The sequence below is a fragment of the Oryzias latipes genome, chromosome 19 (genome assembly GCF_002234675.1).
Source record: "Oryzias latipes chromosome 19, ASM223467v1".
Taxonomy (NCBI): Eukaryota; Metazoa; Chordata; class Actinopteri; order Beloniformes; family Adrianichthyidae; genus Oryzias; species Oryzias latipes.
Window position 1 is genome coordinate 9,772,241 of NC_019877.2, and position 17,477 is coordinate 9,789,717.

A 17,477-nucleotide genomic window follows, 5' to 3' on the forward strand; every position below is an offset into this window, starting at 1 on the left:
ACCTCCAAGCTGGAGGAGTGGCTACAACAGATACCTGGAAAACCTCAGACCTCTCAGTCCAGAAAAGCGCAGAGCTAGGAACAGCTAAGATACTGCGCAGGACCCTCAAGCTCCCAGGCCTCTGGTAGAGGACCCGAGCTTGGAGGAGAAACCACCTGTGGGGGTGAGAAGAGAATTTCTTATGAGCCCAGGGTTACAAAGACAATCCTTTATTTATGGATTTGATGTTTCACACATCTTCATTTAAGGAATCTTTACTAAACATCATAAAATTAAGATACCAAGGATAAAAAGGTATTTAAGACGTTTTACATATATTAGTTCTGACAGTGGCTGTGATGCCCTTGAGTGTTCAATCTGTCCCAGACCTGTCAGATCTAAATCACTGTTAAAGCTCTATTTAGTGAGTCATTTTGTACATGATTGATTTTGCTTAACTATCTAAAGCAGGGGTGGGCCAACTTTTCAACTTGTGGATGACAAAGGGTTATTAAAATTTGACAGAAGGGCTAGGGGCAGATGTGTGGCGTGTTTTGGTAATCCACCTCATAAGAGAAAGAAATACTGTGGAATCTGGTCAATAACAGGAATTTTGATTGAAAAAAAAACATTTTGTATTAATATTGATTTGCCAAAAATATAGATTATCTGTTATTGTCATTATTATCATCTGCTATATGTGCCATAGTGCATGCAATTTACTATTAACATGTTTGAATATATTTAATAACAATTGGCTGCTAGAAGTTAGAAGCTGGGGAAAGTATGGTGCAGTGGGCTTCTGTCCTCTATTCTCATCTACTTCTCCTCTCCTTTATTCTTGATCGTTTAGTTCTCTGTGTCTCTGTTTGGTGCAGTGCCATTCATGTCTTTCCCAAGATTCCAGTTGGCTCGTCTCAGCTCCTGTCCCGGGCCGTGGACCTCGCCTCTGGCTGGTCTCGCGCCCCCAGCCGCTTCCCCAACTTTATTTCCAATTTAGCGGCCCGCCTGCCCCCCGGGACATAGTTTGCCCACCCCTCATCTAGAGTATTTTTTATTTGTTTTTTTCTAACTTAACGTAGATAAGCCTTTACTTTGCTGTAGTTTGCATTTAATTTGAATTGAACATCATTAAACAGTTTTGTAGTAAGGAGTTAAAATACTTGATGGAAACAAGCAAAGAAGACAGGCGATATTTCAATTAATACCATTTATGAATAGTTGCAGCAAAGAAAACGTCATCATGAATTTATTTAATGTCCCGGTCATTGGTTTACACAATAAGGAGTTACCTGCAGGGGATGGTGACTTTCAAAATAAAAGAATAAAACACAAAAATGCACATACTAAGTTGCTTTTATTAATACAGAACTGCATGCTACAGAGACTGTACAGCATAAACATTTATTCATTACAAAAAACATGGTTTTGGAACCATTTAAAATAACAGGAAAAAACAAATAAACGAAAAAAAAAAAAGAAAAAAAAGATAAGAGCATAAAATAGAACAGCAACATCACAGCCGTTAAGGAAACATTCAAACTATTTATCATTAGCATCTTAGTAAACCAGAGAAGAAATCGACAGATTACAGTCGTGTCATGTCAACTACAATGGCACCGAGTGGATGATTCTTTTGTAGCTTTTTTTTACAGCCTCTTGCAACATCAACATGCCTATTTTTTTCTATCTACCTATATGCAGTAGTGTACTTAAAAGTGGCAGTTTGTGTATTTTTTTTTTTGCATTTAATAGTTTTTTATGAACCTCCTAATATACATAATTTGGCCCTGGTGGGTTTATACAGTATGATGTCCGTCTTTTTATTAAGTTTAAATTTTATTTGACAATTTTGCTACCAAACACATTTGTTATAGCAACATTTATACTACATACATAGCAATCTATGTAACGTCACAGCAAAGAATGGTATCAAAATAAAATAAAGACATCAAAACAAATGAAAGAAAAAGGCAAAAAATAGATCCCTACAGATTTTTTTTTTTAATGTGGGGCATTGGGTTGGGGCAGAGAAAAAAAAAAAAAATCACAAAAAATTTGGCACGGAAAATCTGTACACGGATCTACAGTCTGAGGTGGGACTGTGCAATAAAAAACAAGGGCTGTAGACACGGAACAAACGGTACCCCACTGTCTGCTTTCAAGTTTTCTTGCCGCTGTTTTATTGTCTTTTTCGTGTTTTTTTTTAATGATTTTTTTTGTAAAATGGCTTTTACAGGCGCGTTTCTTGAAATGAAGCTGTGCATACTTCTTGTTGGTGAGGTTTCGCGTGAGCGGAATCCTGGGATTTTGGTGAGGACGAATCGGGCGACAGACAGGTTTAACCTCCTTGTAAAAACGGATCCATCCTTAATTTTAAGAAAAAATATTTGTACATTGTATTCAACAAAATAAAATAAAATAATAATAATAAAAAAGAGACACGTACAAGATACAACAAGCAATTTCTAAAGCAATAAATACTACTGGTCCTAGCGTTGTGACAATTTTGAATTTAATATCCCTTAGCCCTCCCACCTCCCCACCCGCCCTTTAACCCCCCCCCCCCCCGCTCTCAACTTTCCTGACTTCACCCCAAAGGTAAACAACAAAGAAAAAAAGAGACAGTGGAAGAATGCATATTTAACACAGTAACGCCCCCCCTCCCCTGTTTTTCCAATTCTGTACATTTAAACAAGTAACATCACAATTAAAGTTGTTCCTCAGGGAGGGGGTCACAGCCAGCCTCCTGCCCTCCAAGAGTTCGAAGAGGTGTCGAATGATTGGTTCGAGAGCTCGTATTTAATACAAATAAGAAGAAGAACCAACTCTTTCCAGAACAGGGCTCACTGAATAATCTACCGCTTCAAAAAAAAAAAAAAAAAAAAAAGACTACACATCGTTGAAAGTGCGATGTTGAACTAGATTGTGTGTTTTGGGGTGTTGGTGCTGCTGAACACTGCCAAAAAAAAAAGAAGGACACAAACAAACAAAAATAAAATTCCATCAAAATTTGGGCAGATTCATAAAGCTATACTACAGCTCGTTGTATCATTTCTTTATAATAATTAGACTTTGTCGATATTGATGGGGTCAAATATTGACCAATGAACTTCAAGAAAAGAACGAAAAATTTCGGAGCCTCGCGGCACAGAAACGTAAAAAAACGGCTGAGCAGAGAAGGGCGAGTGCAGAGCTAAAAGAGGAAAAAAATAAAAACAAAGAGTAGCGCAGACTATTCTATAGACTTGGTCACTAGCGATAGAGGCTGGGGGGCTGCGGAGGGGTGGAGCGAGCGGGAATGACACAGCGCTGCCGAGGGCCGGGCCATCGAGGATGCCACAGAGGAGCCCGGCTGCCGCGAGGACGAGACGTCGGCGCGCTCCAGAGCTCCGTTGTGGGAGGAGGCGGCGGGCGTTTTGCCGGCTGCCGCAGAGTTTTCCAGTTGACCCAGAGACGGCCCAGCCAGGAGGTGCGGGTGGTGGAGTGGCTGGTGGGCCGGTTTCATAGTCAGTGAGAGAGGTTGCATTTGTTCAGTCTGAGGTTTGGACTCTTTTGAGGAGGGGGAGGGAACCACGGAGGAAGGAGAGGATGGGGGGGAGTCTAGTAAGCTTCCGTCCGTAGAGGGAGGACTGGCACAGCTGCCTTCACCTTGGATGTAGCGAATGCACTTTTTTTTTCTCCTGAGGGGGAAGATGAGAAGGAAGAAAAAAAAAACTTCTTTAAGCATCAAACCCTTAAACCCACCGCCTCCAGAGCACCTTAGATTACCTAAATGCACCCAAACCCTCCTCAAAAAACAGTGGATTTGATTTTTAGGGGCATTTAAATAAAGCTGGTGCTAGGGAGGAGGGGGGGGGGGGGGGGGTACAGAAACACTAACCACCAGACAGGACAGACGTTGAGGAAAAAACCCACAAGTTGGTGAAAGAAAGAAAATGATGGAGCGAGTGGTAACGTTTGCTCTCGGAATTTAAACTGTGCGGCAGCAGAGAGCAAATCGAGGATGGGAGGGGGGGGGGGGGGGGGGGGCTCACTGCTCCATCCCCTCCAACAGTCGACCCTTTCTTCTCCTGAGGGTACCGACTGGGCAAAAAAAGTCAACAAGATCCACACTACCTTTGCATCTGCCCCACAGACACCAGTGTGAGCGTGCGTTGAGGGGGTCAAGGCATCATGTTTACATTCCTGCCTGAGGTTGGGGCCCTCCCCCTGCCTGCTGAACTGAGGAGGGGGGCCTTTACTGCATGAATGTCAGGTGACTCTGCTGCGAAGCTCAGAATTGGTTAAAGGGGGGAATCTCTGCCCACTTCAATCTTTTGCACTGACCCCTACAGTGACCCCCCCCCCTCCCCCCCTCCTACAGCTTTCAGTTGGGTCCTGCCTGCAGCAGTGGGGTATATTCCAGTCTTTCCAGGACAAAGCTGGGATATTTACAACCTCAAGCTTTAAAGATGTACACGATTTGGTTTTTGTTTCACATCCCCGCTCCACAATTGAAATCCAGAGAGCAGATTACCGAGAAAAGATGGAGTTCAACAGAAGACATACAGGCCCATGAAACCTGGAGGACATGCTGGATGAAAGACGGGCATGCATTTGTGATGAGCACACGAGAACAGACGGCACAGAACGCTGGAGAAAAAAAAAAAAAGTAGTGAGGACGAGGCTTCTGGGAGCGCCGGCACCGGTGCGGAGCATCGACCGGGCCTTAAAAAGGTATCGTTTTGCTTCTACATACATCACGGTCCCTGTAACTGTCTGTCAAACTGCTACAAATGAGCTAATATCCATTTTTTAACAGACATATTGATTTATAGTATGTGCCTGTGTGTGTTATTGATTCTCTGTCTCCTGGGAAATTACAGCAGATGCATCTTTTAGGAAATGGAGCCCAGAGAGAACTTTTAACCTCTCTGAGTGAATTACAGCACTTTGGGGGGGATTCTTTTTTAAGTCCAAGTGCCATTTTTACATTTTTGTTTTTTAGGAAACGTCCTCCAGAGAAGTAAATAAAGGAGACTCAGTGGAAATAGCCGTTTTGTGACGATAAAATATGGAAAATTTGTGGCTTATCTGCGGTTTTCTTACTTGTGGATGAAGGAACCGCAGAAAGGAAAAGGTGGGACTACGAGCCTCTCGGTGGTTTCAAAATCGCACGGATGAAAGGTGTAACTAAAGCGTAGCGGTGACCGATGAAGATGGGAATGACACAACGGAGGGTGTTAACGTAGCAGAAACAAATACCTACCATGAAAATATTCCAAATTCAAAGACTGCTTGTGTCGGAACAGAAAGACAACAGGTAGGGACTAAGTAAGGGTTATTGAAGAGGAGTTTGGAGGAAGAGGAGGAGGAGGAGGAGGAGGAGAAGGAAGAGGGCACAGAAAAGAGTGTCACTGAACAGGCCCTCAGAGAAAGCAGGGCTAAATTTGTACGGACAACGCGGTTACTCAAAAAAAAAGCTGCCAATTAGGACAAACATAACAGTAGAGTTGGGAAGGTGTTTCGCTTGGAAAGAAAATGGATTTTCAACTAAATCCGAATCTTTTTTTTTTGTGCAAAAATTTCACTTAAAAGATTTGTTGTCGGTTTGTTTTTTCAGTTTTTCTGGAAAATCCATTTTCTTTTCCGGGGCTTGAACTGAGTTCAGCGAAGAATAAGCAGGAAATGCGTCAGTGAGGTGAAAGGACACTTCACTGATCTGTTTTAGGAAAGAACATCTGAGCCAATGAAATTGGAGGAAGATGCTCATTGGATGTGGGATGTCTTCATCCCCAATGGCACTACAGCAGTTATACCTGCACGGTTTGCACCATAAACTCAGCTGGTCAAGCCCGAACAAGGCACGACACTTCTTTGGGGTATTTGCATCTGTTAGCCAAAGAGGTAGACACAAACACAGACACAAAAAAAAAAAAGGGAAAAAGAAAAAACAAAAACAAACGGACATGTCATTGCACAGACAAAAAAAAAAAGGAGGCCAGGGCTTAGGTGTAGGCTGGCAACACTAGGACATCTTCCAAATGGACCAAGCCATCAGCCTCCAGATCCTCCAAGCCCCAACCTGCCAGTTTAAGACTTCTGAACACACGAGTTTTTAACATACACACTCACACGCAAACCATTCAGTCAAACAATCCTGGTTTAATGAGTAAAACACCCCCCTTTTTTTTGATTTACCCCCCAAAACAGGAAGCTAAAAATCAAATGGCGCAGAGATAGACCAACAGGGCGTGGCTGGAGGAAGCTGTGAGGTCCCGATAGCCTGGTGGGACAGGCAGGGGGAGGGGGGGGGGCAAAGAGGGAAGGAGTGTAGCACAGAGCAGCGGAGGAAGTCCCAGCATACAGTTACTCAGCCTTCACCTGGCCTTGGCAAGTGCAAGCACACACCATACACACCTGCACGGGCCACACCAGTTATTCTGTTGATCGAGCCCAAAGCGCGCTCGACACTTCTTAGGAGCGCTCAGGTCTGATGCCGCAACAAGGAAGGGGAAGCCAGCAGAGAGGAGGAGGAGGAGGAGAAAGGAATATAATAAGGGAAATCCAAACGAAACAAAAAAATAAAAAAAGGGAGAGAAATGAGGAGAAAAAAGGAAAAAAAAAACACAGGTAAAGGTGAATCTGTGAAGCTTAGCTCACTGAGCAAGAAATACCTTCAAACCCACAAAAGCCATTATGTATCAAGACAGGAATGCATTCAAAACACATTAGTGGAATCAAAATGCATGCATTATTATCAGACTGCGATATTCAGAGACTCCATCAGATAAGCTAAACTGAACCAAGTTAAAGACAAGCTTCTTTGGCCGGGAGGGTAGAAATGGAGCAAATGCGAATTGGATTAATTTGCTGTTAGATGCTATCAGTGCACTAGGATTTCAAAGAGGCGGGGTCAAGGTGGAAGATCTAGGCGGTAGCGGATTGCTTAAAACGGCAGGATTTAGCCCGAGCCAAGAGGGAAGGATTAAAAAAAAAACAAAGGAAAAAAAGAAAGGAGTCTGGACCCCGAAGAGGGGAATCTGCTCTTCAGAGCTGGCATCAAACCCTGGATTGGTTTCCATCAGCATTGGCCGTCTGCAGCTGAGCGGCTGCCAGTCACACTCTAAGCAGTAATGGTGTCACAATCAGAAGTGGAGCAAAGTGACAGCCCAGTTTGAGGCCAGCTTCATCCGAGCAGAAACACTTTTAGGAGGCCAAACTCATGCCGGCCCAGGGAAGCCACAAGTGCTGCTACTGAAGCTTTCAGATTAAGGAGGTTTACCCTGAAGGAACGGCCTTTAGGTCAAACATAACCATCTAGCTTCACTGCATCGTCATTTGCAGTAAATAAAGTCTAAAGTAGTTTAGCTTCAAGTTTAATAGCATCAATTCAAAAGAAGAAAGCAGCAAACAAGGAGAGCAGGTTTTTCAGAGTACAGAACTCGCCTCAGACTACACATTCAGGGCTACTTTGATATATATATATATATAGCCAGAACTTTAAAGAAGAATCAACAACAAACAGTGATTTAATACTCAAAATGACATTAGCACCTGTAATCGGAGGAAGTGAAAGGCAAGGGTTTGGAAAATATTCTCTGTGTTCTGAAAAAAAAGAAACAGATAGAGAGGCCTTCAAGAAGAAATCCGTCACCAAAAACCAGCGCAAAAATGCACAACAACAAGTGGCTCCTCACTAAATGATCAGAAGACTACGGATGAATCAGAAGATTAAAAGAAATTACAAAAAATAAATAAATATAAACAAAGAAAAAATAAAGAAGAATGGATGAATCATGGAATTAGCAAACCTCCTTAATTTTAAAGTGAGTGGTTTCTCTTATAGGAGCATGCGAGCAAAGGAGGGGGGGAGGGGGGTAGCCCAACAAGCACACACATGCACGCTCTCATGCACACACACATTACATAGTAATACGGTCTGCAGGGGTACAGGCAGTTTTAAACAAGAGCACGCATACAAACACTTGCAAAGTTAATGGCTCGTACAAGTCAACTTTCAAAATAAAAAAATAAAAAAACATATCAAAATACCAAAAGGCCAAGCCATAGGGGATGGGGTGGAGTGGGGAGTCATGCATATTCAGTTGTTATTAGCTAGGGAGAAGCAGGGTAAAAGGGGGGGGGGGGGGGGGGGGGTTTACAGGCAGCTATATCATTTAAATATTTCACTGGATAGTATAACTACTGCAAAAAAAAAAGGGGGGGGGAGGGGGGCAGGCACAATAAGACACGAAAAAACATAAGGAATTAAAAAAAAAGAAAAGGAGAAAAAAAACAGCTTGACTTTTATCTTGCAAGATGTCACATCTGCCTGACACATGATGGGGCTCTTCTAATATGAGAGATAATTGCAGCTCACTTACCATTGCTCTCTGCTTGCTGCTTTTCCCTTTTTCTCTTCTTCCTTTTCCCCTGTTGGTTAGCCGCCAAAAAAATAGAAAGAAAAAAAAAACAGACACAGACAGGAACCTTAGTTATTATATTGCAGAATGTTCAAAACATGAAACGGAGAATAGGACTGATCTTTCTGTTTACTTATTTATTCATTCCCTCTCTCTTTGCCTTTTCTTTTTCTGCTGTCATTGCCCTGCGGTTTGTTACAGCCACTGCAGGCCAGACTAAGATTCTCCCTCCTCCTCCTCCTGCTGCTGCTGCTGCTCTTTTCTTCTTTTTTTCCCCCCCTGAAATCTTTTGTTGTTATTTTCCCGTGTTCTGCTAACATCCAGACAATTGGACACACTTCAGCTTTGGAAGAAATGTTCCTTCTCTTGCTTGTGGAAGCCTCTGCATACGGCATATGTGGGTCCCAAGAGGTCAAGGGTGCAACATAATCAACCAAATCTGAGATTTCATTTAGATGAATGAACAAGAATAGATAAACATGGGGATCAGAACTGATTTTTGTGTAGCTATATGTGATAAAAAAATTGTTTTTTTGAGAAATTTTAAAAAAAGTTATTAAAAATGGCAATAGTATGTGGTGAATGCGTACATCAGCTTGCATTTTCACCAATTACAGCGGCACATTAATGATTTAATGAAAATTTGGACAACTTTTTGACCCTAGGGCGCCAGAGGAACAACCCATTTCCAGCCACTAGTAAACACACGAGTGAATAAAGCCTGTGGGACCTTTCTCCAAATCATGACAGACGGAGGCCTGTTGTGAAACATTTGGGTTTCTGTTTGTGGACCCAGCCCCTGAGTGTCCAGTCACCTCTATGCAAAAGTGTCATCCATCAAGATTCATATGGATTCAGTTAAGAAAAGAAAAAAAGATGACTAGAAATTTCTCTAATAAAATCTCTCATAAAAACTTTGTGTGCATTTGACAAACATTTCCATAAAAAACCCCTGAAAGAATAGTGTTGTTTGGGTTCAGAAAAGCAAATCCCTCAGGGTCAGCCTGCACATTTCAAGCTGTCGGCTGGGGAGAAGAGCAGGCCGTTACGACTTGTAAACTTAAAAACTTACATAGTTGTCTCGTGCTGACCAGCCCGGGTACAGCTGCATGTGGAGCTGTCGTTCTTTCCTGGCCAGCTCGTAGTACTTGGCCTGCTCCTCCCGCGATAGGGCGTGCCACTGAAAAGTAAGGAGGAGGTGCACCAAAGTCACCCAGGAGAACATGTACCACGACTCGGGTTTCCAAACAGTTCTTCTAAGCCTCCGCCTTGGGTCTGGACTCACCCTTCTCCCCAGAATCTGGTTGATGGCAGCACTTTCTTTCAGCGTGCACTCCGCCACGACCTTTGCCCGCATCTCCTTCATGTAAAGCATGAAGGCGTTCAGAGGCTTCTTTATGTGGACCTGCTTCTTCTTCTCCTCCTCCTTCTTCGCATCCGACTGTTTCCTGGTGGAGCGGAGAGCGGCAAAATGAGCGGAGGGAAAACCCGCGGGGGTCACGGGACTACAAAAAGGTGGAGACGGTTCACTTACGAGCTGTTAAGGGAGCTAATGTCACTATGGGAGGATTCCTGCTTGACGTTGGGTGTGACGATGGCTGGGTGAGGGATGCCTGTGGTGTGCAAACTGTGGTGAGGGGGCACCATGTGTGGGGGGAACCTGGAGGACAGAAGACTGTGTAAATCGTCAGAATGGACACGAGTGAAATGGAAAGATGGAACACACAGAACACTGTAGCCCAAAAGTCCAAAATGTGCTTCAAAGTTACGGGTTTTTCAAAAATAAATAAACAAAAAAGAAATGGACTTTTGGCCACAAGATATAAATCAAGCAAATGCACAAAGACATGAACACATTAAACACTAAACATGCAACACATTATGACAAGATTTGAATTCAGCTGAATGTCTCTTCTGCTTTCTGGTTTAAATTAAAATCCCACTCCAATCAGCTTTTGATCTCTTGTAAAGGTTTCCCCAGTGGTCTTTTAATTAGGATTATGCTGTTATCGCAAAATAAAAAAAAGAAAAACTACCATTTTCTAGGACGTAGTTTCTGCAGAGAAACTAGAAATTCACCTCTGAAGTAGGGGTGGGACAGTTGGCGCCCCCTTCCCATCATCCATCAGTTTACATGCTCTCCCACTAGCTTACAACCCACCTAACATGACCCGAACGCTACTGTTGCAACAAAAATGGTAAGAAACAGTGGAGCTATCCAGCCGGACAGTTTAGATCCAGATTCCAGCTCAGACGAGGAAAACAAAGACCTACACAGATCTATTTGTCTGCCAGTGGATGCATCAGAATGGAGCGGAGCAGGGAGCTTGTGGCCTGCCATGGCAACTTGAATGCCACACTTGCAAGCTTTTTCCAACGAAATTTTGCCGCCTTCTCCTGATTCACAACGTTTTGAGTAAAGAAATACTCAGAAATGCAGAAAAAAAGCCAGAAGATGACGTTAAAAACACCTAAAACAATCAATTGTCATGGGAGTGGGTCTTTAAGATAAAACCAGAATAATAAAGAGACCCGAACTGTAGGACTTCAGGTTGTTATTGAACCATGAAGACATGAGAGGTTTGGATAGAAAAAGACAGAAACTATTCTCTTCTAGCAAAAATTTTTGCTACTTTCTCATCTTCACTTGTAGTTTAATGACAACAGTCATCTCAATGGGATTCAAACCAGTAGTTTGTGTAACAAACATGAATTATAAAGAAACATTAAGTCACAGAATTCAATTCAACTAAACTGGGCATCCCTTTAGACCCTCCTCTCCTAGTTAGGAGTCTTTCTTTTCCACTTTTCTGCAAATTCAGCAGTCTGTGGATTTTTTTGCTCACTTTTCACCATTTACAATGTTAAAACCGGACCACCTTATTTAAAACGGGTCTCACAGAGCAGAGTATGTGAATGTGTGCATCACTCTAATTACCAAAACATGTTTATCTGCGTGTTTAAAGCTTCACGTGACCACACACACATTTAACAGAAGAGGGGAGGATGAACGAGAGAGGAAAAAAAAAAAGAGAGAGAATTTTGTTTAAAGCTGCTCATTATCCGGCTGTGTCTGGCTGCATGGCTCCGAGCCAGAATATAATGATGAGGATAAACTCGCCAGGAACAACTAGTTTCTGTTGGAGGCCATCTCAGGGGAGTGCCAGCCCCCCAAACTCTTTCCCTCCGTTCCCCCTCTTCTTCCTTCATCACCGGCACACTGGTGTTTGTGCCATGTCATGTGTTGATGGGGATCTCTGCAGCAGTGGCTGCATATCGCCCATCATTAAGGCTGCATTTTCTTCACTCGCTCCCTTTTCCTCTCTCCCCGTTCACCGCCCGCCTTTTCTCTCTGTGCACTTGTTAAAATTTCCTCTGTTCCAAGATTTAACCCCCCCCCCCTTTCCTTTTTCTTCTCTACTCCTCCTTGTCCCCCTCACCACCTCCATGCTCCTTTGCTTCCTGCTCCTCATCCCTCCCCTTGTCCCGCTTGCCGCTGCGTCGCCCAGGTTATGCTTTAAACATGATGAGCAACCCTTTGAAGCGCGGGGGCATCGTCGCCATCATCACCGGCCTCATCAGCAGCCTGCGCCGGCTCCGGCTAATTTAAGCAGCGTGGAGTGGGAGAAGCAGTTTAGACCCCCACCCACCTCCCCACCTTGGGGCTTCTACATCTCAATTCTGAAAGGTAAAAAATGGCTAGCGGGGTGGAGAGTGTGGGACTGTGTTGGTTGGGGGGGGGGCAATGCCGCAGAGAGCCCGATGTCAGCCAGCGCCGTTTAATTGCCGGTGTGAAGCGGCGGCCCCTGTGCCTGTTTAATGTATAATGATCTGGACGTCGCGCCTTTCCTGTTCCCCGAGAAAAGAGAAGAAGCGGGACGGATATCAAAGGCCAGGCCTAAGCGTGAGGGCCAAAAGGGCCGCCGCATCTACCCACCTGGCCCCAAAACCGCGCAGAATATGAGGGACTTCTCCTGGTTCCAGCCCCATTACCAAAATAACGTCTCGTCATTTTTCTCCTTTATTTTTAACAAGACCTAGACGGCAGGGTCCTCAACATGGGACCACGAGGCAAGATTCAAGCCCTGCATCGTAATTCGGTTTGGACACAGGAGGCCGAGATGAAACAAGGCTCTCCTGGAAGGACCGAAATCCTGACAGGAGCACAAGGCCGAGGTGTCGTTCACTGTAATTTCCTCCCGTCACTGGAAGCTCTTTAAGCCATCAAAACAGTCTGACCTGCTCTCTGAATGAAGCCAGCTCGCTGGAGGCTACGTATGAACGGAGGCGGCTGTTGTGCAGACACAATTAGACAAATTGTTGCTGGATTCGTTGCGTCGTTCAAAATCTTTCCTCTTTTCTATGGTGGGGAACTGTGGGAGGGTGGGGCAATGAGGGAAAACCTCCCGCTCTGCAGAGAACTCCCAGAGCTCTCCATCTATTCAGTTATACTAATTCAATTAGGGCCCTCATCACAGGGCATTAACTCTTCCCCATGGCCAGCCCCCCCACACCCCAGCCAGTATATTCAATTAGCTGCACTGGAAATAAGATGATCGCATTGCAGAGGCTGTCATTAAGGGACCAAATTAGCAGCCACTTAAAGCCCCAGTTGGCTATGTCCTACTGCCAGATGCCAATGTCTGGACAGACCTTACATGTCACCCCCCTGCACCTGACACATGTTGGGGAAAGTCAGTGAATGGGGAGGGGCAGCTATGACTAAAAAGAAAGTTGAGGTGAGTCCCCCCCCCCAAAGAAAAGAAAGTGCTAAAGAACGACAAAGTGGAGTCATCTCAGCTTCATTCTGATACTAGGTTCACACTGGACGTGTGACGTTTAGCCCATGGTGTTCACACTGGACTGCACAAACCACCATTATCATTTATAATTTATATGATACATTTTCAAACTCAACCTGGTTTCAACGTGCGATCAATGGCTGCGTGTTTTGTAAGTGGAGCAGAAAATGGTCGTAGAAATGTGTGTTGCTACGCGGGAATGCGAGAGTTTTGAATGCAGATGTCCAAATTGCATATATACGACTTTTGATTGGAAGTGACCGCTTAAACGCAGGTTGCCTAAATCGGTGGAAACGCAGCTTGAGCTCTATCCAAAACTAACTGCTCCCTCTCTGCATCTTCATGATCCATCATGGGCACAGAGGTCTAAACAATCTGCCTTCAGAAGCCGCTGTTCCAATCAGGCAGCAATTAAACTAAAGCTGGGATTTATCCCTACACACTAAACCCGCTCTGTCTTAAGTACTAAGGAGAGGAAGGGGAGAGAAGAAGTGAAGAGAAGAAGAGAGGCTTTTTGTGTCTTGATGTTGCTTTTTTCAGCTCACAGAGACCCAAAAATCACAGGCTTTTAGTCATCCAAAATGTAATATCCCATAGAATATAGTGGGTATGTGCTCATTGAGGGAAACACAGATTGACAAACATGCACACATTATAACATGGCAACAGATGCACTCCCCTCCTCCGCCCCTTCTCACAAACCCAATTGGTGCACTAATGTCCAGAGCAGCACTTGAGCTGGAGTCTAATAGGCTGGACCAAAGCACCAGCCAAGTGTCGGGCCCCAGCTTATATCATCAAGTAGCCTTCAAAGAGTTGCTGTTTGTTTATCTGTCTGGCTGCTCAGACTCACAGCAAGGACATGCCCCAGCTCATTTCACATCTGCCTGACATACAGTGGGGGTAAACGTTCTTCAGGGGCCTCATTAGAAAATGATAAATATAATTAATATTTGATAGTGCTAGCTGGAGCACCGCGGTGGAGAACTGGCCTTTTGAACACAGAGACGGCAGCTCTCCTTTAGGGAGACGCTTCTCCTTACACTCCGTGTGCGCATGTGTGTGTGTGCTGCTCATGCAGGTAGTGCACACCGGAGAAAGCGTGGAGGAGGAGGAGGATGTGCTCGACTCTTAGTGGCTTAACTCACCTTGACATGGATGCGTTGACAGTGAGCGCAGTTGGGTATGGGTGTCTGAAACCCCCTGTTGTGATTGGATAAACAGGTTGACCTTGCCTAGGAAGATAAGAAGAAAGGGAAAAAGAAAAGGTAAAGGAACAGGGCTGATAGAAGAAGGGACTCCAAAGCCCTTCGTCTCTCACTATACCAAGCCCCCCCTCCCCCCTACCCCTCATTTGATAAGGACAAAAATCTGGGGGATTGCAGAGTGCTGATAAAAGGGTTAGGAAAACTCTGAACAATTTAAATGCCGCAAATCTTGATAGCGATGGCTAATTAAATTTCATAACCCTTCGCTCTGTGTCGACAGAGTGGGGCCCTGTTCCTCCCCAAGCTGGAACTAGGTGTTTTGTTGTGATAATTAAAGACGAAGCGCGGTCTCCTTTAATGGAGCCATCACACTAATTGAGGTCTGCACATCCAAAGACAAACAATAATGAATGTAAATTTATACCAAAATAAAGTGCAGCAAATCAAAGGGCGCCATGACTGCGCTCAGGGCCTCTCTCGGTATTTAGATCGCGGTGAGAAAACATTAAATTAACAGAGCTTAATTTGTAGCCTTTTGTCATATTAACAAGTGTTGACAAGAGTTACCAGGGGAGAGTCCCTATGAGGAATTGTGCGTAAAATACAGGCAATCACAGTTCATTACTCTAATTGAACTAAACACAGACATGCAAAATTGTATTTGCCACGAAGTAGCAAGTAGAGGTGGTGGGAGCCTACAGGCGCCAACACGCTGTGTGATTTCAGCCATCTTGTAGGTTTAGCGTACGTCACCATGTGTGGCAGGCGTCTAATGAGCCTTGCTCAAGAGCTGGGAACAACGTTGGACGTGTAATCTATCCAATTCTGTGAGGCTGATTTAAAACCTGTTCTTTTTTGCTCAACCTACATTACAAAATTGTTCATGAAAATGGAAAAGTAGGCAGAGTAAATCATTCAGACGGTTGTTGGAGCATACCCGGTAATGATATTTGACAGCTGATGGTTTAACTATCAATTAAAAGCCAAAACTCCAAACAGGATGCAAACTCAAAGGCAAGCGAGGGAATCTGGGCCACCTTGATTGCAGAACAGGCCCCGAATGGTTACTTTGGGAACTGACCTGGTTCCAGTTACTTTTGTTTTAAGACGTACTTACATGCTCAAGTTAAAGGTTGGAGCCTAGCTTTTATGAAGTGAACAAGTAATTGCAAGTAATGCAGGACAAACTGTACTGTTCACATGCGCCACAGAAAGCTAAAGTTGTTCTGTCTGTCCAACTAATCAATACACAAAAAAAAAACAGTGGACCTGTGGTTTAAGATAAAATAACTTTAAAATAAATGAATAAGTGAAGCCATTAAGCTGTCCTAACCTGTTAATACAGAAGCTTAAGATGTTCTTTAAATTGCGGTAACTTTTGAAACATTTATGCAATCAACGTAATCCCAACGGATTCTGAAGCGGGGAAAAAAAAAATCAGCTTTGCACCGATATGCAACACTTTCCAGTAGTTCATAGAGTGTGTGTTATTTTGGTCCATAAAAGTATGTGGTCTCGCATAAAAATGTGATTGACGAATTTCGTCTAGCCCGTTTTCAAGTGGTAGGGGTGTGGACTTCCGACAAACTCACTGTTGATTGGTGAGAGTGGTTGCCATAGAAACAATGTCGTCACAGTCACTCAGTGGAGTTCTCATTTACGGTCAACGAAACCAGCAATTTAACAATTCCAATACCTTCTAGCAAACCAAAACACATCAGCTACTGGCAAAAAATGTTCTCCTTCACTATTTAGCTTCTTTTTTACATTTTTGTATTATTCATTAATGCATTATGAAGAATTTTATCAAAAAGAAAGCAGAAAGGTAGGTAATAAAAAAAAGAGTTGCTTACTGTGGTACTAACCATCCTAGCGGATGGGGGATCTGGCCAACAGTGCCAGGTGAAAGAGGGTAATAGGGAGATATATCAGGAGGATGTGGAGGCCTCGGAATTCCTGTGGAAGGAAGGAAGAGGATGATGGGAGCAGGGGGGGGGGGGGGGGGGGACAGAAAACGTGATGACAGAGAGAAAAGGAACAAAATCTTTGTCAGGGCTGCATTAATTCTTTGTTGAGTTACACATCTGAATGGGGCAGACATCAGAGGAGTGCAGCTGGAGGGGGGTGCTGGTTGTTGCTCTCATGTACACAGCATTAAATCACACTTCCTGATCAAAGGCCTTTGAGGCGACGCAGCAGCACAATGTGTTGGAAGAGGCAGAGGGGGGAGAGAGGTGAGGAAGAAAAATACATCAACGCAACTCTTGTCACATTCGTCTGGCAAATCCGGAGATTAATTATAGGAAATGACTGAGGTTTGAAAAAGGTAATGAAATACAGCAATATAATTAAAAGCTGTCTCTCTCATCAGAGAGCTGCCAATATTGAAACAGTGGTGATTCTGTCTGCTGGCATTGGAGATGTGTGACTAAGCTGATAAAAGAGTTAAGATCAATACTTTTACTTTACATACTGCATCCTTGGGTGTATTTTTATTCTGCTAGACCAGACATCAAACAAAATATGGAGGCAAATTGGGTTTACTGTATCAAACCAGTGACCTCCATGAAAATATTCTATCTAAACAACAGCAAGTCCAAAACTGCTACAGAAAAAACTTCAACAAAGCTGCCTTGGTGGACCGGGAAGCAACTCATTTCACTCGTATTTCTTTTTGCTTCCACTTTTCAGGTGTTTTGTCCAGCATAAGCACCAGAGCGTTAACCAATGCCAATTCTTGTCTGATCCTGGATCTGTCTGAATGTGCTGTGTAGGTGGGAATGTAAAGATTATCTAAAATATCCCTACAACAAAGGCGTGCTCTAATGAAAAGGAAAGTCACCAGAACATTATCCCATTGCTGTGTGGCGCTCAAGACCTAATATGACTCATTAATTAATTAAGCACTGTGCCCAATTAAGATGCTCCATTAAGCAGTACATTAAACAGCAGCTGGCACATTATTTCCCCTTTTGTAGGAGCCATCTGAATAAGGGAACGTTATTACCTAAAAACACAGGCTGAACCCACCAGAGAACATGGAAAAGCACCAAATTATTCACCACACTGCAAATGCATTA

At 43.8% G+C, this 17,477-nt stretch overlaps 1 protein-coding gene across 23 annotated transcripts in view; it reads right to left on the reverse strand.

Moving 5' to 3' along the window:
* Positions 1-1,317: 1,317 nt before the first annotated feature.
* Positions 1,318-17,477, reverse strand: part of tcf7l2 (transcription factor 7 like 2) — an 82,981-nt gene continuing 66,821 nt past the window's right edge. For 3 of the 23 annotated variants that reach the window (XM_023949750.1, XM_023949766.1, XM_023949758.1), the window contains 9 exons: positions 16,251-16,353; positions 14,338-14,424; positions 9,922-10,062; positions 9,673-9,835; positions 9,460-9,567; positions 8,349-8,412; positions 7,519-7,569; positions 6,382-6,454; positions 1,318-3,662 (listed from right to left, as the gene is read on the reverse strand). In XM_023949750.1, the coding sequence (XP_023805518.1) occupies positions 3,215-3,662; positions 6,382-6,454; positions 7,519-7,569; positions 8,349-8,412; positions 9,460-9,567; positions 9,673-9,835; positions 9,922-10,062; positions 14,338-14,424; positions 16,251-16,353 (1,238 nt within the window). In that variant the 3' untranslated portion in view covers positions 1,318-3,214. Of the gene's footprint in view, positions 3,663-5,229; positions 5,292-5,779; positions 5,854-6,381; positions 6,455-7,518; positions 7,570-8,348; positions 8,413-9,459; positions 9,568-9,672; positions 9,836-9,921; positions 10,063-14,337; positions 14,425-16,250; positions 16,354-17,477 lie in introns of those variants that run through there. The other 20 variants (XM_023949755.1, XM_023949767.1, XM_023949763.1 and 17 more) reach the window with 17 other exon arrangements.